At 43.3% G+C, this 24,505-nt stretch overlaps 1 protein-coding gene across 1 annotated transcript in view; it reads left to right on the forward strand.

The window, feature by feature from the left end:
• CAMK4 (calcium/calmodulin dependent protein kinase IV) overlaps positions 1–24,505 on the forward strand; it is a 317,938-nt gene that overhangs the window by 280,473 nt on the left and 12,960 nt on the right. The window contains exon 8 of the mRNA XM_069752704.1: positions 11,338–11,413. Within this exon, the coding sequence (XP_069608805.1) occupies positions 11,338–11,413 (76 nt within the window). The remainder of the gene's footprint in view (positions 1–11,337; positions 11,414–24,505) is intronic.

The following is a 24,505-nucleotide window of genomic DNA, read 5'->3' on the forward strand; positions in this document are numbered from 1 at the left end:
GGGTGGAGGTTGTGGGTCCAATTTTGGCAGGGTCCTGCTCCGGGTCTTCGTCCTGGTGGGAATATGTTTTGTTTTTGTCCTTTGTTTTCTTCACCAAATGGAAGTGGTGGCCTCTGTAGCAGTCTTCTGGTGTGGTGCTGGACTGGGCATCGTCGTGGATGCTGCTGGCTGCAGGAGTGCTGAACTGAGCCACGTGGTGAATGCTGCTGGCTCCAGGGGTGCTGAACTCGGCCACGGGGTGGATGCTGCTGGCTGCAGGGGTTATGAACTTGGGAGCGTGGTGGACGCTGCTGGCTACAGGGGTGCTGAACTTGGGAGCGTGATGGATGCTGCTGGCTGCAGGAGTGCTGAACTCATCAGCGTGGTGGATCTGTGAACTGGAGGCGTTGGTGGTGGAGGATAGTTCGGTGATGTGGGAGTTAGAAAGTAGATGTTTGGCTGCTGTTAATATCCTCCAGACTGTGGATTGTAGCTTTGTGCCTGCTGCTGCTACAATACGTAGCTGTAAGCAGCCTTGCAGGCCTGCATGACGTTCAGCTGGAGTTGAGGCGTAAGGTTTTCCGACAAGTCCTGCTCTATTGCAGCAAAAAAAATGTTGCGCCGGACTCTCAAGGTCGGCTTCCAAGCAGTCAAGGCGTTGTTTGACATCCTGTCGAAGTCTGTTCACATGGGTGAACCCACTCTTCAGTCTATCACCAAGCACCCTAATGCCATCCTGGAATGCTGAGCTTAAGTGCATAAACTCGGGCATGACTCGCCTCTTCCAGGCCCTCTGCCACGGACGAGAAGACCCAACAAAAGCAGCGGCAGAGGGCTGGGAGTGGGGAAAACCAGATGTAATGGCTGCCTGTTCCCCAGCCTGTGAAGCCTGCCCGGTTGCTCCATCGCTGGTGGATGATTGGGACTGCGTCTGTTTGGTGGCTGGTCGATGAGGGGCCGCTTCAACAGAGGACGATCCAGGTTGTGTTGTGCTGCACCAGGTTCTGTGTGTGGAAAATAAAAGAAAAAGATTAGTAAAAAAAAAAGTTTAAATAATAGTAAGACAACACAAAAGATACTCACATTTGCTAAGCAAGTGCAGGCCTCAGAAAAGCAAGGTTACAGTGGTATTTGTATTTCCTTGGCCTTTGAGCAGCACCACTTTTAACCTGAATCTCTTCTCTCATGTCCTTGTTGAAGCGATCCTTCATTAAATGCCAACGGACTCTTATTCTCTTCACTGTGAAGGGGGAGAGAAAGGAAAAAATTAATTGTAAAACAATGCACCTACATTTACTGGTTCACTGGCGCGTCAGACCACATTGCAATACTTACCAAAATCATTTCTGGCATGTGGTGTGGCACGTTTCCAATCATGCAACAGCAATCTGGCCACTTCTTCCCATAGTCATTGAATCACAACAATGTTGGAGTGCTGATGATCACGGTTGTTCCACAAGGGTACTCGCTCTTGCACAAGGTTAATTAGTTGCTCGTTGTCAATGTCCTGTTTGGCTTCTCCCCATTGTGGAACCTAGAGATCAAATAAAACAAAATAATTTTAAGTAAAATTTAAAACAAATTCAATTACAAAGACTACTTACACCCCTTCTTTACTCATGAGACACATGAGCCCGACGACCCTGGGAAGATTAATTTGCACTCGACTGCTCCTGCTCTTCATCACTGGAAGGTACTGTACCTGTAATGAAATTACATGATTTAACGCATGTTTAGTATTGCCAGTCAATACATACCAATCAGTAAAGCAAATGTGATTACATAATCGGTGTCATGTCCACCCTGGGAGGCAGAATCTTCACTGGAGGACATGTTGGAATTTGAATAGCAGGCAGCAGTCTAGTGAAACACTACAGAAAAGAACAGATAAGAAAAATTAAACTTGTTAAGAGCCAAACACAATGTAGCCAAAAAACAAACAAACAAAACAATGGACAACAATACTTAGGGTACCGTCACACTATACGATTTACCTACGATCACGACCAGCGATATGACCTGGCCTTGATCGTAGGTAAATCGTAGTGTGGTCGCTGGGGAGCTGTCACACAGACAGCTCTCCAGCGACCAACGATGCCGAGGTCCCCGGGTAACCAGGGTAAACATCGGGTTACTAAGCGCAGGACCGCGCTTAGTAACCCGATGTTTACCCTGGTTACCAGCGTAAAAAAAAAAAAAACAGCACATACTTACATTCTGGTGTCCGTCAGGTCCCTTGCCGTCTCTCCTTCCCGCACTCAGTGACTGCCGGCCGTAAAGTGAAAATGAAAGCACACGTCACCGCTGTGCTCTGCTTTCACTTTACGGCCGGCAGTCACAGTGCGGGAAGCAGACGGCAAGGGACCTGACGGATACCAGAATATAAGTATGTGCTGTTTGATTTTTTTTAGTTTTACGCTTGTAACCAGGGTAAACATCGGGTTACTAAGCGCGGCCCTGCGCTTAGTTACCCGATGTTTACCCTGGTTACAAGCGAACGCATCACTGGATCGCATCGCTAGATCGGTGTCACACACACCGATCTAGCGATGACAGCGGGAGATCCAGCGACAAAAGAAAGTTCTAAACGATCTGCTACGACGTACGATTCTCAGCAGGATCCCTGATCGCTGCTGCGTGTCAGACACAGTGATATCGTAACGATATCGCTGGAACGTCACGAATCGTACCGTCGTAGCGATCGAAATGGCAGTGTGTGACGGTACCCTTACATTACAGGCAGTAGTCCAACAGCACAGCAGTCAGCACAGTACAGGGACAGATACAATGTACGAGGTGCCCTGGAAGTATTTATATTGGGGAAACAATGCAAAAACTACAAACTAGGATGAATCTACACAGACACACAATCAGGAATGAAATGGACACGCCTGTAGGAAAACATTTCTCTGGTCCTGGACACCGTATGACAGATTTAAAAGTCTTAATACTAAAAGGTCATTTTAAGGACCACAGGGAAAGAAAAATGTGGGAATTCAAACTAATGAGGATGTTCAATTCGTTGAAACTAGGACTTAATTTAACACCTGGATTTATGAGTTACTACATGGATACAATCACACCTAAACCAGACAGACTCCAGATAACTAAAACTAAGAACATTATTCTCACTGCCTCTCCATTTGTAAGAAAAGGCCTAATTTAATTACCTTGGCTCATCTTTAGAAGGCACCAAACTTTCCCACCCCCCTAAACAAATGTCCTGCTGTAGTATTCCCTAAATATTGTACTTGTTTCTTATTTATCTACTTGTAATCCTGCCTGAAGAAGGAGCCTCTGTGCTCTGAAAGCTTGCAAACATATAATTTTCTGGTTAGCCAATAAAGGTATCACTCCTAGAATATCTGTCACCATTGGGCAGAAAAGTATTCAAATCGATACTTATATAGACAGTGTTGTCTTCACCAGGACAGCAGCACCAGGACAGAAGGCAGCACCAGGAGAGACAACCAGTCTAAAAGGAACAAAAAACAAATTAGTACAAAGTACAGACTGAAGTGAGAGAGACAGACATTTTCAAAGGTTCTATACCCAGTGTTGTTGTCAGATCCAGAGTCTTGAAACTAATGGCCTTGCAGATGACTGCATATAATTGATGCCTAAAAAAATGCAACATGTTGCGTTTGCCAGACCCCACCGCACACCGAGAAATGACGCATGCATACGCATCCGCATGCGAACTGATGAAAACACATGTCCCTGCGTATGCCATGTTAAAGATAGGTACATGAGATGCATGTGGATCTATGCGGATCAAACGCTGAGCACAGATATACAAATGTGAAACCGGCCTAACCTAGTGAAATAGGGGGAGGGACAATAGCATACTTTTTCTTTATTGGTTAGGGAGGTCAGTCCATTCTCAAGAGATTATTTGGTTTCAAGCACTACATGCAGTCCAAGACTCCTGAAGAAACCTTTGATAAGCGAAACATGCCAGGAGGTTGACGGTTTTAAATGTAATTAGCAATCCTCTGAAAGAAGCAGTTGAGGAGACAACTCCTAGTATACAAATCAGTGGAATAATGTTAAATACTGAGTGTAGCAAATGTTACATTACTGCCTTTAAGGAGGACTGTGGTTTTTTTGTTAGGTTTTAGAATGGAGGGATAAGTGGTCCGTAGAGACTACTAACAGTACTCTTAGGGGGAAAAATGTGCAAAATTTGTTAATTTCCAACCAATTATATAGAGATACCAGACTTGTGCCTTACTGAATATAAAGACCTTCCATGTTCTTGTTGCTGTACCTGCTCTACATAGGTGGCGTGACTAGTGTTACATTTATTTCATTTTGCTGCATTTCTTGTCGCCTAGCATTTTGATTAGAGGTCCCTTCCCTACTTGTTACACTTTTATAAAACCCTACACGGTTGTCAGAGTTGTGTAGGCGGACTGGTTCTCCTGAAATATATAGGTAATGGTCAGTCTGCACTTTGGTGATTCATCCTTTTTTTAGATTAAATCTGATTAGCCAATTGTTTCTGATTTATATCGCGTGGCTCAACTATTAAGCCGCATTACAAATGTTAAGTCTTATATTCTGCACAGAAAGAGGTCACAGGGTAGCGCAATAAATAGCAGATATAAGAACATTGCTGGAACTGTAATTATCTCCTTGAATGTATTAGCTCAGATCCATTACTAACTGTACAATGCTAATTGCATACATATCTAATGTTGCCTTCGTCTCCCACTGTCTTTGATCTTAATTTGTTTTTAATCACTTATCCCCTCAGTGTTATCAGAAGGCTTTGAAGACTTCTGAGGGCATCAGGATTATATTGATTTCTTACTTTTCCAACAGTTATATTTAATTTAAAACAATATCTACTATATAATTGTCTAAGGGTCACTTCCGTCTGTCCTTCTGTCTGTCTGTCTGTCTGTCACGGTTATTAATTCGCTGATTGGTCTCGCCAGCTGCCTGTCATGGCTGCCGCGACCAATCAGCGACGGGCACAGTCCGGAAGAAAATGGCCGCCCCTTACTCCCCGCAGTCAGTGCCTGTCGCCCGCATACTCCCTTCCGGTCACCGCTAACACAGGGTTAATGCCGGCGGTAACGGACCGCGTTATGCCGCAGGTAACGCACTCCGTTACCGCCGCTATTAACCCTGTGTGTCCCCAACTTTTTACTATTGACGCTGCCTATGCGCATCAATAGTGAAAAATGTAATGTTAAAAATAATTTTAAAAAAATAAACCTTCTACACTCACCCTCCGTAGTCTGCTGAGCCGCTCCCGCCGGCCGCCATCTTCCGCTGCAGTTTCTGGTGGCAAAGATGGTATGGCAGAAGGACCTGCCATGATGTCACGGTCATGTGACCGCGACGTCATCACAGGCCCTGCGCGCCTGCGGTAGAAAGACCTGCCATGACGTCACGGTCATGTGACCGCGACGTCATCACAGGCCCTGCGCGCCTGCGCTAGAAAGACCTGCCATGACGTCACGGTCATGTGACCGCGATGTCATCACAGGTCCTGCGCTCTGATGCCAACTCTGGGACCGCAAGCTGCCGTGGACTACAAGGGGCCTTCGGAAAGGTGAGTATATGTTTATTTTTTATTTTTTCACCTGTGACAAACCTGGCTGGGCAATATACTACGTAGCTGGGCAATATACTATGTGACTGGCCAATATACTACGTGACTCTGTGCTGTATACTACTTCGCTGTGCAATATACTACGTGGTTCTGTGCTGTATACTTCATCACTCGGCAATATACTATGTGGCTCTGTGCTGTATACTACGTTACTGGCCAATATACTACGTGGCTCTGTGCTGTATACTACGTCGTTGTGCGATATACTACGTGACTGGGCAATATACTACGTAACTGGGCAATATACTAGGTGGCTGCGCAATATACTACGTGACTGGGAAATATACTACATAACTGGGCAATATACTACGTGACTGGGAAATATACTACGTGGCTGGGCACCATTTATGGAGACAAAGCTACATATATATACCGTATGGTATATATATACCGTATGGTATATACATATGTAGCTTTGTCTCCATAAATGGAAGGGGCCCAGACACAGTTGTTGCACAGGGGCCCCAAGCTGTCAGTGTCTACCCCTGGTCTGACGCCAAGGGGCATGGGGGAGAATTTTACATTTCCAAACTGAAAATATCAGGAACAGCAAAGGTTTTGTCTAGCTGACTCTAAAAATATGAACATCTGATTGTCAAGAGATTGAAATTTGGATGTGTCTATAAAGCAGATAAAACGATAAGTTCCAATGACTCTTTTAACATATTATATTATACTAGATGGTGGCCCGACTCTAAAAATATGAACATCTGATTGTCAAGAGATTGAAATTTGGATGTGTCTATAAAGCAGATAAAACGATAAGTTCCAATGACTCTTTTAACATATTATATTATACTAGATGGTGGCCCGATTCTAACGCATCGGGTATTCTAGAATATGCATGTCCACGTAGTATATTGCACAGCCCACGTAGTATATATATATATACAGTACAGACCAAAAGTTTGGACACACCTTCTCATCTAAAGATTTTTCTGTATTTTCATGACTATGAAAATTGTACATTCACACTGAAGGCATCAAAACTGTGAAATAATACATATGGAATTATATACTTTAAAAAAAAGTGTGAAACAACTGAAATTATGTCTTATATTCTAGGTTCGTCAAAGTAGCCACACTTTGCTTTGATGACTGCTTTGCACACTCTTGGCATTCTCTTGATGAGCTTCAAGAGGTAGTCACCGGGAATGGTCTTCCAACAATCTTGAAGGAGTTCCCAGAGATGCTTAGCACTTGTTGGCCCTTTTGCCTTCACTCTGTGGTCCAGCACACCCCAAACCATCCCGATTGGGTTCAGGTCAGGTGACTGTGGATTCCAGGTCATCCGGCGCAGCACCCCATCACTCTCCTTCTTGGTCAAATAGCCCTTACACAGCCTGGAGGTGTGTTTGGGGTCATTGTCCTGTTGAAAAATAAATGATGGTCCAACTAAACGCAAACCGGATGGAATAGCATGCCACTGCAAGATGCTGTGGTAGCCATGCTGGTTCACTATGCCTTCAATTTTGAATAAATCCCCAACAGTGTCACCAGCAAAGCACCCCCACACCATCACACCTCCTCCTCCATGCTTCACGGTGGGAACCAGGCATGTAGAGTCCATCCATTCTGTTGTGAATTCTGCTCTTGGGCTCCCTCCGGTGGTTGTTGATGGTAATGCAGTTATTCCTGAGCAGCAGTCTTGGACAGGTGTTTCTGCTAATTGCAATTCAGACTGGGGTATTTAGCTGTGCAGGACTCATTAGTCCTTGCCAGTAGTCAATGTTCCTTTGGAAGTGTTGGTCCTCTGCCTGGCCCCTCCTGCTTGCTGCCAATTCAGCTAAGATAAGTGTTTTCTTCATTTTTTTAGACACACTGCTGTGTGTTTATTTTCTGTGCTTATCTTGTTTCTATTTTGTTCCTGCTAGACTGTGCCTGATGTTTTTCTCAGTCTAGTTGGACTCGCTGGAGTCGCAGATATACTCTCCACATCTTTAGTTAGGTGGTGGAGTTTTTGTATTTTTCTGCTGTGGATATTTTGTAGTGTTTTATGCTGACCGCATAGTATCCTGTACTATCCTTTCCTATCTAGGTAGAAGTGGCCTCCTTTGCTTATCCCTGTTTTCTGTCTGCGTGTGTCTTTTCCTCTCCTACTCACAGTCATTATTTGTGGGGGGCTACCTATCCTTTGGGGGTCTACTCTGAGGCAAGAAAGTTTTCCTATTTCCATCTCAAGGGATATTTAGTCCTTAGGCTGTGTCGAGGTGTCTAGGTCTGGTTAGGCACACCCCACGGCTACTTCTAGTTGCAGTGATAGGATCAGGGGTTGCGGTCAGTAAAGTTACCACTGCTCCAGCGAAGGTCATTTCATGCTGCTCCAAGGCCACCTGATCATAACACCATTCACCTTTTCTGCATCACACAAAGACATGGTGGTTGGAACCAAAGATCTCAAATTTGGACTCATCAGACCAAAGCACAGATTTCCACTGGTCTAATATCCATTCCTTGTGTTCTTTAGCCCAAACAAGTCTCTTCTGCTTGTTGCCTGTCCTTAGCAGTGGTTTCCTAGCAGCTATTTTACCATGAAGGCCTGCTGCACAAAGTATCCTCTTAACAGTTGTTGTAGAGATGTGTCTGCTGCTAGAACTCTGTGTGGCATTGACCTGGTCTCTAATCTGAGCTGCTGTTAACCTGTGATTTCTGAGGCTGGTGACTCGGATAAACTTATCCTCAGAAGCAGAGGTGACTCTTGGTCTTCCTTTCCTGGGGCGGTCCTCATGTGAGCCAGTTTCTTTGTAGCGCTTGATGGTTTTTGCCACTGCACTTGTGGAAACTTTCAAAGTTTTCCCAATTTTTCGTACTGACTGACCTTAATTTCATAAAGTAATGATGGCCACTCGTTTTTCTTTACTTAGCTGCTTTTTTCTTGCCATAATACACATTCTAACAGTCTATTCAGTAGGACTATCAACTGTGTATCCACCAGACTTCTGCACAACACAACTGATGGTCCCAACCCCATTTATAAGGCAAGAAATCCCACTTATTAAACCTGACAGGGCACACCTCCTGTGAAGTGAAAACCATTCTCAGTGACTACCTCTTGAAGCTTATCAAGAGAATGCCAAGAGTGTGCAAAGCAGTCATCAAAGCAAAAAGTGGCTACTTTGAAGAACCTAGAATATAAGACATATTTTCAGTTGTTTCACACTTTTTTGTTAAGTATCAAAAACACTATCAAATTTTAACTATCTGTTAATGTATCAAAACTATGATGCCTTCAGTGTGAATGTACAATTTTCATAGTCATGAAAATACAGAAAAATCTTTAGATGAGAAGGTGCATCCAAACTTTTGGTCTGTATTGTGTATATATATATATATATATATATATATATATATATATATCTACACACACATACATGTATATATATTACATAGTCTCCTTTATTATGTATATTGCTGTCCTTTATACAGTGCCTTCTCTTGCTATGTACAGCATGTCCCTTACATATTGGATTATTATTATTTATATAGCACCATTAATTCCATGGTGCTGTACATGAGAAAGGGGTTACATACAGGGTTATAAATATCATTTACAGTAAACAGGTTTACAGTGACAGACTGGTACAGAGGGGAGAGGACCCTGTCCTTGCGGACTTACATTCTATGGGATTATATATAGCCCTGTTTTTTATTACATACATGGAATTAATGGTGCTATATAAATAGATAATAATAATACCGTCCTCTCTCGTTAGATATATAATGCAATGATGGCTGATGGAGCATGGGAAAGCTTCTTTTCTAATGGAGGTGATGATGGACTGGCAGTCTGGTCACCGGCTCCTCCTTCAGCAGTCATTATATATCTAAGTTCATTCAGTAGTTAAAGCAAGGTACGTGGGCCTGGCGTCTTCACCATCAGAAGTAATCTGGTGAGCAGGGCAAGCTAAGGCGCCCCTAGCATTAGGGACAGGGAAGGAGCCCTGTGGAGAGGTTGGAGTGTGATTAATTGAGTGTGTGGACATGTGTCTTTTAAATTGGTAGCGAGTTCAAACAAGTGCAATTAATACAGGATGTAATTAATGAGTGCAGAGTAGGAGGACTTATTAAAGAAAAACTAACAGGTCTGTGAGAGACTGAATTCTTGCTAGTTGGTGATCAAATACTTATTTCAAGCAATAAAATGCAAATTAATTATGTAAAAAACATGCAATGTGATTTTCTGAAACTTTTGTTAGATTTTGACAAATTTTTCACAGTAGAAGTGTACCTATGATAAAAATTACAGCCCTCTCCATTCTTTGTAGGTGGAAAAACTTGCAAAGTCAGCAGTGTATAAAATACTTATTTTCCCCATTTTATTATGTAAAAACAAACAAAAATAATAATAAAAAAATTACAAATATTTGGTACTGATGTGTCCTGAACAACCTGATTTATAAAACTGTAACACTATTTAAGCAATTTTTTTAGCAAACAATGTAATTTTTCATTTTCACGTCCCAATGTTATACAATTCTGTGAAGTTCAAGTTGCTTGAATCTCCAAACTGGGATCACTTGTTCTACGTTTCTGCTGGTTTCGCACATCAGGTGCTCTTCAAATGCAACAAGGTGCTCATAATCTATTGCAGCCAAAATTGCGCTCCAAAATTCAAATAGCGCTCCTTCCCTTCAGAGCCCTGCCATGTGCACAAACAGCAGTTTCCGACCACATATGTGCCATCATCGTACTCAAGAGAAATTTCACAACTGATAGTGTGGATCCATTTCCCTTGTGAAAGTGAAAAATTTGGGGCAAAAGCAACACTATTTTGGAAAATATTTATTTATTTTTTACTTCCACTTTTAATCCATGGTTCTTATATGTAGTTTTGAATACCTTGATGAGTGCATTCTTCATAATTAGGTCACTTTTGGGCGTTTCTAACATGTGGGTCCCTAAAAGTCACTTCAAATGTAAAGTGGTGCCTAATAAAATAGCTTTTGTACATTTTGTTAGAAAAATTACATTTCTGCTAAACTTTAAACCGTCTTCATTTCTATCCCCCCAAAAATGTCTCAAAAATTATGCTCACGTAAAGTAGACACGTGGAAAATGTTAATAAATTTTAGGGGTATGACTATCTGCTTTAACGGTGTAAAAATTCAAAGTTTGAAAATTGAGAATTTTTCAAAATTTTCATCAAATTTTTGGTTGTTTTCGTAACTAAACACAAATTTAACACTATCATAAAGTGCAATATGTCACGAAAAAACTATATCAGAATCACTAGTAACCATTGAAGCATTTCAGCGTTATTTTCACATTAGGTTATCAAATTAGTTTGGCAAATTTTAGCCTGGTCAGGAAGGTAAAACAGGTCTTGGGTTAAAAACCTTTCCTAGTATCATTCTTAGCTTAAATGCACTGATGTATTTTTTTACATACCATGTATCCTAAATGAGTATTACAATACCAGCTATGACCCAATTTCTACTGCTGCATTCTACATGTGACTTTTCACAATTTTTTCATAAAACCTTCAAGGGTTTTCTTTTTTATGTTCACATTTTCAATAAGTTTTTTTTCTTATTGAGTGAGAGGAAGCAGATTTTTTGACAATGTAATATTATATTCCATTACTTACATATTTAACCAGTAAAGTATTTTAACATAGAAGCTTCCTTTATGCCAACACATTGGAATAGGATTTCTTATTACAATAATCTGATATAAAATATTTCAAAAAATTTAGTTTTTCACATTTTTTTTTCTTTTTTTTTTTTTTACAGCTCCAGAAATTCTCAGGGGTTGTGCCTATGGACCTGAAGTGGACATGTGGTCAGTGGGTATCATCACCTATATACTGTAAGTACTTATAACAAAAACGGTTCCTTAAAAGGGTTCACTGGTAAAAACAAGTTTACAGCTTTGCAAGCGATAGGTGACAATTTATTGATTTATGGGAGTCCATCCACTGTGCCCCACACCGATCGATCGGCAGAATTGTGCACTTTTATTGACTACCACTTAGGCTATGTTCACATTAGCGTTTTGTGGTGCTGCGTCGGCGACACAACGCATGCAAAAACGCATGCAAAACTCAGATTTTTGTGACGCATGCGTTCATTTTTTCATGATTTTTGGTGCAGAAAAAAACTGCATCATGCAGCGTTTTCTGTTGCGCCAAAAAAACGCATGCGTCACAAAACGCAAGACAACGCATGTCCATGCGCCCCCCCATGTTAAATATAGGGGTGCATGGCGCATGCGTCGCCGCGGCTGCCCCCGACGCAGCCCCGCAAAACGCTAATGTGAACGTAGCCTTAGTTATTTCCCCATATTGCTGCTGAGTTCTGCGCTTGGCTCCCTCTGGCAGCCCCATAGAGAATGAATAAAGCAACGGTTCAACATCTGCACTGCCAGTCCTTTCTAGCAGGGATAAAAGTTTTCCATTCTGCCGATTGGTGCAGGCTACAATGGTTGCACCTCCACCGATCAATGAGTTATTACTTATCCCACTTGTTTTCATGGACAACCTAATTAATGTCCACAAGTACAAATGTTGTAAAATAGAATCTATTGGCAAGCAATTTTTCAAAAAATCCCCAAATCCTCTAAAAATAATAGAGGTGGAGAAGATTACTAAACCCTTTCAAATAAAGTGTAGGATATACAATAGAAATCAAACTGACAAAATCAAGTCTACTGGTAATGAAAAAAATATAACTTATATGCTTAATGAATTTGAATAGAAAAGAGGAAGAAGTCAACAGACAACAATATACTGTACATGGATACACAAATATTCAGAAAAATATTAATGTAGGCAGCAATTAGCCTGGAATGTAGGAATAATTTCAGGATAAATGCTGTGTGCATGGTGAGAGCTGTTTATTACTAGGGGTTTCTCTATGAATGGATTTATCATTTATCCAAAGATCAAGTAATAAGTGTTTGATTAACTAGAACCAACATCATTTTCAAGAGCAGACATCCCAATTACCCTATGTGGTCAAGCTGGTGGAGCACATGCGTTTCAGCACCACCTCTCCATTTACATAGATGATTTTGAAACCCATGTTCTTGGGATTGTGGAAGTCCTAATAGCCATACCCTCAGTGGTCATACATTTTTTTCCCCATCCTGTGAATAGGACATTAGTGTATTTGGTGAGAAAACCCCTGCAAGTGTATATGCCTGGAAAAATGTATTCGTTAAATGTATCCATAAGGCTCCATTCAAATAAAGGACGCTTCAACGGGTGAAATGTGTCAACATATCTTTTTTTTCTGCTGTAAAGATAGGGCCACTACAACAAAATGTATATTTTTTTCCATGGCTCTCTAGGTCCAGTGTGCACCTATAGAATGGTACAGTGTATGTTGTGGCCTTCCATCTGAGGCTTAAGGTGGGATTGTGTATGGGACAGAAGGCAGGACTGCTGTTTGCGCAGAGTAAAAGCTGTTCTACTGCTGTGTTTAGCTCACAGTGCATTAAAGTGTCTAAAAATTATCCAACCACAGCATTTGTTGCGTAAGCAGGATTAGATAAGTGCAGGTTTTCAGCCTCCAGATGTTTACAAGAATGTTTACTTTCAATGACAAAATTTGAAAGTTAAAGGGACTCTGTCACCAGAATTTGGAGGGAACAATCTTCAGTCATAGGGGCGGGGTTTTCAGGTGTTTGATTCACCCTTTCCTTACCCGCTGGCTGCAATATTGGATTGAAGTTCATTCTCTGTCCTCTATAGTACACGCCTGCGCAAGGCTAGTTCACTGCAGGATATTGCACACTAGCAACAACTATAGCTAGCACAGAAACAGGGCTAATAACACTGTAATGTCTGTCTGAGGTGATCTGCTCAAAAAGGTAACCTCAGACAGACTTTGTGCTAGCAGAACCCTTTACTTTTTGACCTCTCCATACAGGGATTTAGACTAGCGGCAGGGTCTCCTGGGTTACTTCCACAGAGTTGCTGCAGGCCGGAGGAATGAGCCTGAGGTAAGAGTAGTCAAACTAGCCAGATTAGTAACTCCAGATACAGAACCATTGACAGAATCAGGTGAATCAGCGAAGCTGGGATCAGAAACCAAGAGGTCAGTCAAAAACTCAGTCAGACAAGCCAGGATCAAGGCCAGGAGGTAAGAGAAAGTCGAGGTCCCAAACCGGGCCAGTATTAGTGATAGAATATCAAAAGCACACCGACAGTATAGGAAACCAGAAACAATAAGAATTCCCAATAAACCGCTGGGAGCTTAAATCGGGTGTGGTGCTGCCGCACAGGTCACAGTTGATTGAACTTGCAGTGTTGCTGGACAGCACACACACATGTCAATTCTCCTTGTCTTTGTGGTATCAGTAGTCCCAGTAACATGCGTATTCCACCTTTCAGATGCCAATGTCTCCTCCTCCATCACTAGCACCACCTGCAGTGTGAATATGACAACATAAGCTGATGTTTCTGGCCCACGTAGGAATATAATAAATGCAATATATTATTACATTTTCTGTTTTTAGTCCCATGTGAGCTTGCACTTAGAGTGTGCTGCATGACTAGAATTTGCTACTTAGGATGCTTGGAAAGCTGAGTAACTAACACCTTTTTAGCTGCAATGTTGGTTGTTGCCAATACCTCTCATATAACTTTATTATATATAATAAACATATAATTATATTTTATATAAACATAAATTTATAATATTTTTTCATAGAAATGTACAAAAGATTATTCACTAACTTATATTTTTTGCTGACTTTAACATTTCAGTGGATGGTGGTGATGGGGGCATTTATATTATAAACCATAGCCCAGCACTGACAGCCACGATTCATCCCTGAATAGTCCAGGTCTCTTCCCGAGCTGTAATGCGGAGTGTCCATAACAGGGTGTTAACATTATAAATATGCATGTGGGTATCAGACTGGCACTATATCGGGGAGATGAGAAGGGAAGATTGAAGTGTATTAGAAATGACAAGGTAGGAAGATAAGGGATAATTTACATGACCCAGCTTCATGCTTCACTTGTGATCTCTTTTTAAATAGAAGCAGTCAAGTTATAAAGGAAGCTGCTCTCCAATGATATTTCTGCCAGGTTGTAAGAGAACAGACAGAGATGAAATTATCATCTCTTTATTTCCAGAGGTGCACTTTTCACAGATTCCTTATGACTTCACATGTGTCACACATCACCTCTCATGCTCGTTCTTCACACATTGCACACGTGTGCCTCTCTGACAGTGAGACTGCTAAGGATGTTCACTGGCTGTGCATAAAAAGCAGAATAATGCTTGGCTTCCTATCACTTGTCAGCTCAGCCCATACCCATATACATTTACATGTATTCATTAGCATTAGAAGAAAATATTAACATATTGTCTTCTGATGTATCTCCTTAGCAAGCAAAATCACTAATTGGCATAATGGATTACATGGTGGCTCAGTGGTTAGCATGCTAGCTCAGTGGTTAACATGGTGGCTCGGTGGTTAGCACGCTGCTTTGCAGCGCTAGGATCCTGGGTTTAAATCCCACCAAAGACAACATCTGTAAGAAGTTTCTATGGTCTGTCTGTATATATTATGATTTCCTTATATAGCGCCAGGGTCTGACAGGCCATCTGACAATTCTGGCAAATGGCAGATGGGCCCATGCCAGCTGCGAGCCCCTCTTTCACTACAGGGAAGCACATACAAACCTTGCCCCTGATGCCCCATTTGTTCTATTTAAATTCCTGCACTGCACAGGGATTAACTATAGTGGTGACCTGACCTCCGCTTCTTCCTATCTGCATTCAGTACATAAATGAGGGAGGAAGCCATGACGCCAACGCCGCCAGTTATCTTAAAGAGGTTGTCCAGTCTAAAATGAAATCTCTCCTCGCTTTTGGACAAGTCCAGTCGGATGTCAGTTGTAATAAGAGAAAGAAATGAATGGCACCAGGAGTTAAACCGCATCAAAAAATATACGGGATTCAATCCTTATGGACATATGAAACACGGTTGCTAATTGCCACTTGGAAAAGGTGCACAACATAAAACTTCCAAGAGAGTGTCCATTGGCAATAAAGAAATAGAGATGTGGCACTCACCCAGTTTGCAGTAGAATCAATGTCTTTTTTTTACCATACTCCGGTTACAGACATTCGCTTGGAAGCGGCAGGTTAACATGAGGGTGCGGGGAGTGAGGAGAGGACACCCTCACGTTCACTCTCCTGTGCATTATGATGAGCTATTGGACTGCCAAGGGCCTGAATATTGTTCTTGCACAGGGGCCCTTTTCTGTTTGTGTCCACCAATGGCATCATCAATGACATAGATTTCAGAGACTGGGCTAGTCCCTGCTCTACTGGGTATGTGTCAGTTGTCAATTCCAATGTATGCTCAGTAGGATCTTGTCACTGGCAATATTCTTTTCAGTGCTGAGTAACAGTGCACAACCTTGCCGGCTCTAGTTAGAAGTGACGAGCCGGAAAGAGCGCACTTTTAGTGCACATTGTAAGGAGCGAATGGGGAGAGCAGTCACTTTCGTGGGTGGGGCTGGTCCCTGCTTGCTGCATTCGTTCCTTGACTGACAGCCGGGGGCCATGCTTACAGCTGCTGCTCTCACTGCTGTGGTGACTGTAATCGCTCTAGGCACTCCTTAATGACTGAAAGCCAGAGGCTCCTGGGAGGAAAACAATTTTTTCCAGGTGCCACACTTTCAGTACAGTGGCTGAGCACCTTCATAATGCTATCAGCCTCCACATTAACCCTATATCTGAAGGTAAATAGAGTTACCTGAACTGACAGGTTCCCTTTAGATTTCACATAGTGTTTTTCTGGCTTCACAACAGTTTGTATTCTGTAAATGTTATATATATCTTGAGCGATCCACAAGAATTGCCAAGCATATATCGCATTCACTTAGCAGCAAGTGAACCTGTGTGCCCCCAAATGCCAGGGCTGAATTTAAGTCCCAGACTGACCCTGTATAGCGCCATTAAGCCACAGTGCTTTACAGACATCATTGGAGCTTACAATCTACAGTATATTGATTATCAGTATGTCTTTGGAGTGTGGGAGGAAACCAGAGAACCCGGAGGAAACCCACGGAAACTTGGGAGAACATACAAACTCTTTGCAGATGTTGTCATTGGTGGAATTTGAACCTAAGTATCCACCCAAAAAAACTGCTAACCATTGAGCCACCACATACCGATGGGGAATTTAGATTGTGAGCCACAATGGGGACAGTGATGATGATTTTGTGGAATTAATGACACTATATGAGTGAGTAAAATAACTAAATCCAAATTCCCTACTGAATTTCACGTATGCATCCCTTCAATTATATATGTACAAGTGTGAGGCTTAATAATGGGGGGAAAATCACAAGGTACGCAGTAATGATCTCAGCTCACTTCAGGAACTGATGGCTCTGGCTGATACTCTTCAAATGTTTTGTATTTTCTCTTGTTAAAAATCTCTGAATTTTTGCACAGTTCTGTCTGTCCGTGAGAGAAACCATGAACAAATCCCAGGGAACACCCACATTTTATGGAAACCTGTAAGATATTGATGTAAACACAGAGATTAAGAAAAGCTCATTCTAAAAATTCATATATCCATAACTCACTAGTCTTAGTATTGATTAAATATGAAGAGTAAACCTGAATAAATGTGGAGGTTTTTTTTTTTTAAACAGATATTGGGAGAAACATTAGCAAGATAAATGATCCACATCGAAAGGGTAAGAGGGAGGAAGAACCGTACCCCACTATCAGGACCGGCTCCAGGTTTTTGAGGGCCCCGGGCGAAAGAGTCTCAGTGGGCCCCCCCTTTAACACATACCACGATTCATGGTCACATATAACACAGCCATGTAGTATATAACACAGCCCACATAGTATATAACACAGCCATGTAGCATATAACACAGCCATGTAGCATATAACACAGCCATGTAGCATATAACACAGCCACATAGTATATGGCACAGCCCACGTAGCATATAACAGCCCATATAGTATATAGCACAGCCACATATTATATAACACAGCCCACGTAGTATATAACACGGCCCACCTAGTATATAGAACAGCCATGTGATATATACCATAGCCCACGTAGCATATAACAGCCCACGTTGCATATAACACGGCCCACATAGTATATAGAACAGCCATGTAGTATATAGCACAGCCCACACAGCATATAACAACCCATATAGTATATAGCACAGCCACATAGTATATAACACAGCCCACATAGTATATAGAACAGCCATGTAGTATATAGCACAGCCCACGCAGCATATAACAGCCCACATAGTATATATCACAGCCACATAGTATATAACATGGCCTATGTAGTATATAGAACAGCCATGTAGTATATAACACAGCCCACGCAGCATATAACAGCCCATATAGTATATAGCACAGCCACATAGTATATAACAAGGCCCACGTAGTATGTAGAACAGCCATGTAGTATATAGCACAGCCCACGTAGCATATAACAGCCCATATAGTATATAGCACAGCCCACGTAGAATATAACACAGCCATGTAGTAAATAGCACAGACATGTAGTATACAGCACAGCCCCCCTCCCCCAAGAATGGCCCCATAGTCCAGTACTCACTGTTATAGTTACAAAAAAAAAACACTCCTCACCTCTCAACGTGCCCGCGCTGCTCCATGCTCCGGTCTCGGCGGCTGCCGCTGCACTGCCTGACACACAGCGAGTGCGCGACGACATCATCGCGCACCCGGAGTGGCAGTGTCAGAGGCAGAGTGGGGAATGATGGGAGAGGGAGCATCAGGTGACGCTCTCTCCTCCATCATTTACTTTGAACTTTACTGGCAGATGCCAGTATAGTTCAATGCGGCGGCGGGGGAGTTGGCACTGTGTTCTGAATTCTGTTGTCGAACTCCCTCCTGTGGTCGTGAATGGTACTTCAGCGAGTTCTGTCCATGGACTCCCTCTGGTGGCTGTGAGTGAAGCTGCTGCTTCTGAGGTTCCTTACACAGGTAACGTGCTTTATCCTTTGGTTGGCTGCTCTATTTAACTCCACTCAGATCGTTACTCCATGCCAGCTGTCAATGTTCCTGCATTGGTTCAGTTCGCTCTTGGATCTTTCTGGTGACCTGTCTTCTCCAGCAGAAGCTAAGTTCCTCATAGTTATTATTTGTTCATTGTTTCCTTATCCAGCTGGTGATCATGATTTTGTCTTGCTAGCTGGAAGCTCTGGGATGCAGAGTGGCATCTCCGCACCGTTAGTCGGTGCGGAGGTCTTTTTGCACACTCTGCGTGGTCTTTTGTAGTTTTTTGTGCTGACCACAAAGATACCTTTCCTATCCTCTGTCTGTTTAGTAAGTCTGGCCTCCCTTTGCTGAAACCTGTTTCATTTCTGCGTTTGTGACTTTCATCTTTACTCACAGTCAATATATGTGGGGGGCTGCCTTTTCCTTTGGGGAATTTCTCTGAGGCAAGGTAGGCTTTATTTTCTATCTCTAGGGCTAGCTAGCTCTTAGGCTGTGAAGAGGCGTCTAGGGAGTGTCAGGAACGCTCCACGGCTATTTCTAGTTGTTGTGATAGGATTAGGGCCTGCGGTCAGCAGAGCTCCCACATCCCAGAGCTTGTCCTGTGTGAGTTTAACTATCAGGTCGTGCCGGGTGCTCCTAACCACCAGGTCCATAACAGTACAGCTGGCCCAAAGTATTAATGCATCTCAATAGAGGGATAAGAGAAGTTCTGAGACCATTTTTTTTTCTTTGCACTGTGTTTTGTCTTTCTTTTCCTTTAAACCTTTGGGTGGTTCAGGACACAGGTGTAGATATGGACATTCAAGGTCTGTCCTCTTGTGTGGATCATCTCACTGCAAGGGTACAAAACATTCAAGATTTTGTGGTTCAGAATCCTATGTTAGAGCCTAGAATTCCTATTCCTGATTTATTTTCTGGGGATAGATCTAAGTTCTTGAATTTCAAAAATAATTGTAAACTGTTTCTAGCTTTGAATCCCCGCTCCTCTGGTGACCCCGTTCAACAAGTAAAAATCATTATTTCTTTGTTGCGTGGTGACCCTCAAGACTGGGCATTTTCCCTTGCGCCAGGAGGTCCTGCATTGCGTGATGTTGATGCGTTTTTTCTGGCGCTTGGATTGCTTTATGATGAACCAAATTCAGTGGATCAGGCAGAGAAAATCTTGCTGGCTTTGTGTCAGGGTCAGGATGAAGCGGAGGTGTACTGTCAGAAGTTTAGAAAGTGGTCAGTGCTTACTCAGTGGAATGAGTGTGCCCTGGCGACAATTTTCAGAAAGGGTCTTTCTGAAGCCCTTAAGGATGTCATGGTGGGATTTCCCACGCCTGCTGGTCTGAATGAGTCTATGTCCTTGGCCATTCAGATCGATCGGCGCTTGCGTGAGCGCAAAGCTGTGCACCATCTGGCGGTATTCTCTGAGCATAGGCCTGAGCCTATGCAGTGTGATAGGACTTTGACCAGAGCTGAACGGCAAGAACACAGACGTCGGAATGGGCTGTGTTTTTACTGTGGTGAATCCACTCATGCTATCTCCGATTGTCCTAATCGCACTAAGCGGTTCTCTAGGTCTGCCACCATTGGTACGGTACAGTCTAAATTTCTTTTGTCCGTTACTCTGATTTGCTCTCTGTCGTCCTATTCTGTTATGGCATTTGTGGATTCAGGCGCTGCCCTGAATTTGATGGACTTGGAGTTTGCCAGGCGCTGTAGTTTTTTCTAGGAGCCCTTGCAGTATCCTATTCCATTGAGAGGAATTGATGCTACGCCTTTGGCCAAGAATAAGCCTCAGTACTGGACTCAATTGACCATGTGCATGGCTCCTGCACATCAGGAGGATATTCGCTTTTTGGTGTTGCATAATCTGCATGATGTGGTCGTTTTTGGGGTTGCCATGGCTACAGGTCCATAATCCAGTGTTGGATTGGAAATCTATGTCTGTGTCCGGCTGAGGTTGTCAGGGGGTACATGGTGATGTTCCATTGTTGTCAATTTCGCCTTCCACTCCTTCTGAAGTCCCTGAGTTTTTATCAGATTACCGGGATGTATTTGAAGAGCCCAAATCTGGTGCCCTACCTCCTCATAGGGATTGCGATTGTGCTATTAATTTGATTCCTGGTAGTAAGTTTCCTAAGGGCCGTCTGTTTAATTTATCTGTGCCAGAGCACGCCGCTATGCGGAGTTATATAAAGGAATCCTTGGAGAAGGGTCATATTCGCCCGTCGTCGTCACCATTGGGAGCAGGGTTCGTTTTTGTGGCCAAGAAGGATGGCTCTTTGAGACCTTGTATTGATTACCGCCTTCTTAATAAGATCACAGTCAAATTTCAGTATCCTTTGCCGCTGCTGTCTGATTTGTTTGCTTGGATTAAGGGGGCTAGTTGGTTCACTAAGATAGATTTTCGAGGGGCGTATAATCTTGTGCGAATTAAACAGGGCGATGAATGGAAAACAGCATTTAATACGCCCGAGGGCCATTTTGAGTACCTGGTTGTGCCATTCGGGCTTTCTAATGCTCCATCTGTGTTTCAGTCCTTTATGCATGACATCTTCCGAGAGTACCTGGATAGATTCATGATTGTATATTTGGATGTCATTTTGGTCTTTTCGGATGATTGGGAGTGTCATGTGAAGCAGGTCAGAATGGTGTTCCAGGTCCTTCGTGCGAATTCCTTGTTTGTGAAGGGGTCAAAGTGTCTCTTTGGAGTTCAGAAGGTTTCATTTTTGGGTTTCATTTTTTCCCCTTCTACTATCGAGATGGACCCTGTTAAAGTTCAGGCCATTTATGATTGGACTCAGCCGACATCTGTGAAGAGCCTGCAGAAGTTCCTGGGCTTTGCAAATTTTTACCGTCGCTTCATCGCTAATTTTTCTAGTATTGCTAAACCGTTGACTGATTTGACCAAGAAAGGTGCTGATGTGGTCAATTGGTCCTCTGCGGCTGTAGAGGATTTTCAGGAGTTGAAGCGTCGTTTTTCTTCTGCCCCTGTGTTGTGCCAGCCAGATGTTTCGCTCCCGTTTCAGGTCGAGGTTGATGCTTCTGAGATTGGAGCAGGGGCTGTTTTGTCGCAAAGAAGTTCTGATGGCTCGGTGATGAAACCATAGTAACATAGTAACATAGTAACATAGTTAGTAAGGCCGAAAAAAGACATTTGTCCATCCAGTTCAGCCTATATTCCATCATAATAAATCCCCAGATCTACGTCCTTCTACAGAACCTAATAATTGTATGATACAATATTGTTCTGCTCCAGGAAGACATCCAGGCCTCTCTTGAACCCCTCGACTGAGTTCGCCATCACCACCTCCTCAGGCAAGCAATTCCAGATTCTCACTGCCCTAACAGTAAAGAATCCTCTTCTATGTTGGTGGAAAAACCTTCTCTCCTCCAGACGCAAAGAATGCCCCCTTGTGCCCGTCACCTTCCTTGGTATAAACAGATCTTCAGCGAGATATTTGTATTGTCCCCTTATATACTTATACATGGTTATTAGATCGCCCCTCAGTCGTCTTTTTTCTAGACTAAATAATCCTAATTTCGCTAATCTATCTTCTTTTCTAGAAAATTCTCGCCTGCTGAGCGCAATTATGATGTTGGCAATCGAGAGTTGTTGGCCATGAAGTGGGCATTTGAGGAGTGGCGACATTGGCTTGAAGGAGCTAAACATTGCGTGGTGGTCTTGACGGATCACAAGAATTTGACTTATCTCGAGTCTGCCAAACGGTTGAATCCTAGACAGGCTCGATGGTCGCTCTTTTTCTCCCGTTTTGATTTTGTGGTTTCATACCTTCCGGGATCTAAGAATGTGAAGGCTGATGCCCTGTCAAGGAGTTTTGTGCCTGACTCTCCGGGTGTTCCGGAGCCGGCGGGTATTCTTAAAGAGGGGGTAATTTTGTCTGCCATCTCCCTTGATTTGCGGCGCGTGCTGCAGAAGTTTCAGGCTGATAGACCTGACCGTTGTCCTACGGAGAAACTGTTTGTCCCTGATAGATGGACTAGTAGAGTTATCTCTGAGGTTCATTGTTCGGTGTTGGCTGGTCATCCTGGAATCTTTGGTACCAGAGATTTGGTGGCTAGATCCTTTTGGTGGCCTTCTTTGTCACGGGATGGGCGTTCTTTTGTGCAGTCCTGTGGGACTTGTGCTCGGGCTAAGCCCTGCTGTTCTCGTGCCAGTGGGTTGCTTTTGCCCTTGCCGATCCCGAAGAGGCCCTGGACGCATATTTCCATGGATTTTATTTCTGATCTCCCTGTTTCTCAAAGGATGTCGGTCATTTGGGTGGTTTGTGATTGCTTCTCTAAGATGGTCCATTTGGTACCCTTGTCTAAATTGCCTACCTCCTCTGATTTGGTGCCATTGTTTTTCCAGCATGTGGTTCGTTTGCATGGCATTCCAGAGAACATCGTCTCGGACAGAGGTTCCCAGTTTGTTTCGAGGTTTTGGCGGTCCTTTTGTGCTAAGATGGGCATTGATTTGTCTTTTTCTTCGGCTTTCCATCCTCAGACTAATGGCCAAACCGAACGAACTAATCAGACTTTGGAAACATATCTGAGATGCTTTGTTTCTGCTGATCAGGATGATTGGGTGTCCTTCTTGCTTTTGGCTGAGTTCGCCCTTAATAATCGGGCCAGCTCGGCTACTTTAGTTTCTCCTTTTTTCTGTAATTCTGGTTTCCATCCTCGTTTCTCTTCAGGGCAGATTGAGCCTTCGGACTGTCCTGGTGTGGATACGGTGGTGGACAGGTTGCAGCAGATTTGGACTCATGTGGTGGACAATTTGACATTGTCCCAGGAGAAGGCTCGACGTTTCACTAACCGCCAGCGCTGTGTTGATCCCCGACTTCGTGTTGGGGATTTGGTTTGGTTGTCATCTCGTCATGTTCCTATGAAGGTTTCCTCTCCTAAGTTTAAGCCTCGTTTCATTGGTCCGTATAAGATTTCTGAAGTTCTTAATCCTGTGTCATTTCGTTTGGACCTTCCAGCTTCTTTTGCCATCCATAATGTGTTCCATAGGTCGTTGTTGCGGAGATACGTGGCGCCTATGGTTCCCTCCGTTGATCCTCCTGCCCCGGTGTTGGTCGAGGGGGAGTTGGAGTATGTGGTGGAGAAGATTTTGGATTCTCGTGTTTCGAGACGGAAACTCCAGTACCTGGTCAAGTGGAAGGGTTATGGTCAGGAAGATAATTCCTGGGTTTTTGCCTCTGATGTTCATGCTGCCGATCTAGTTTGTGCCTTTCATTTGGCTCATCCTGATCGGCCTGGGGGCTCTGGTGAGGGTTTGGTGACCCCTCCTCAAGGGGGGGGGTACTGTTGTGAATTCTGTTGTCGAACTCCCTCCTGTGGTCGTGAATGGTACTTCGGCGAGTTCTGTCCATGGACTCCCTCTGGTGGCTGTGAGTGAAGCTGCTGCTTCTGAGGTTCCTTACACAGGTGACGTGGTTGGCTGCTCTATTTAACTCCACTCAGATCGTTACTCCATGCCAGCTCTCAATGTTCCTGCATTGGTTCAGTTCGCTCTTGGATCTTTCTGGTGACCTGTCTTCTCCAGCAGAAGCTAAGTTCCTGATAGTTATTATTTGTTCATTGTTTCCTTGTCCAGCTGGTGATCATGATTTTGTCTTGCTAGCTGGAAGCTCTGGGATGCAGAGTGGCATCTCCGCACCGTTAGTCGGTGCGGAGGTCTTTTTGCACACTCTGCGTGGTCTTTTGTAGTTTTTTTGTGCTGACCGCAAAGATACCTTTCCTATCCTCTGTCTGTTTAGTAAGTCTGGCCTCCCTTTGCTGAAACCTGTTTCATTTCTGCGTTTGTGACTTTCATCTTTACTCACAGTCAATATATGTGGGGGCTGCCTTTTCCTTTGGGGAATTTCTCTGAGGCAAGTTAGGCTTTATTTTCTATCTCTAGGGCTAGCTAGCTCTTAGGCTGTGAAGAGGCGTC

This window comes from Ranitomeya imitator, chromosome 1, assembly GCF_032444005.1.
Source record: "Ranitomeya imitator isolate aRanImi1 chromosome 1, aRanImi1.pri, whole genome shotgun sequence".
In the NCBI taxonomy this organism is placed as follows: domain Eukaryota; kingdom Metazoa; phylum Chordata; class Amphibia; order Anura; family Dendrobatidae; genus Ranitomeya; species Ranitomeya imitator.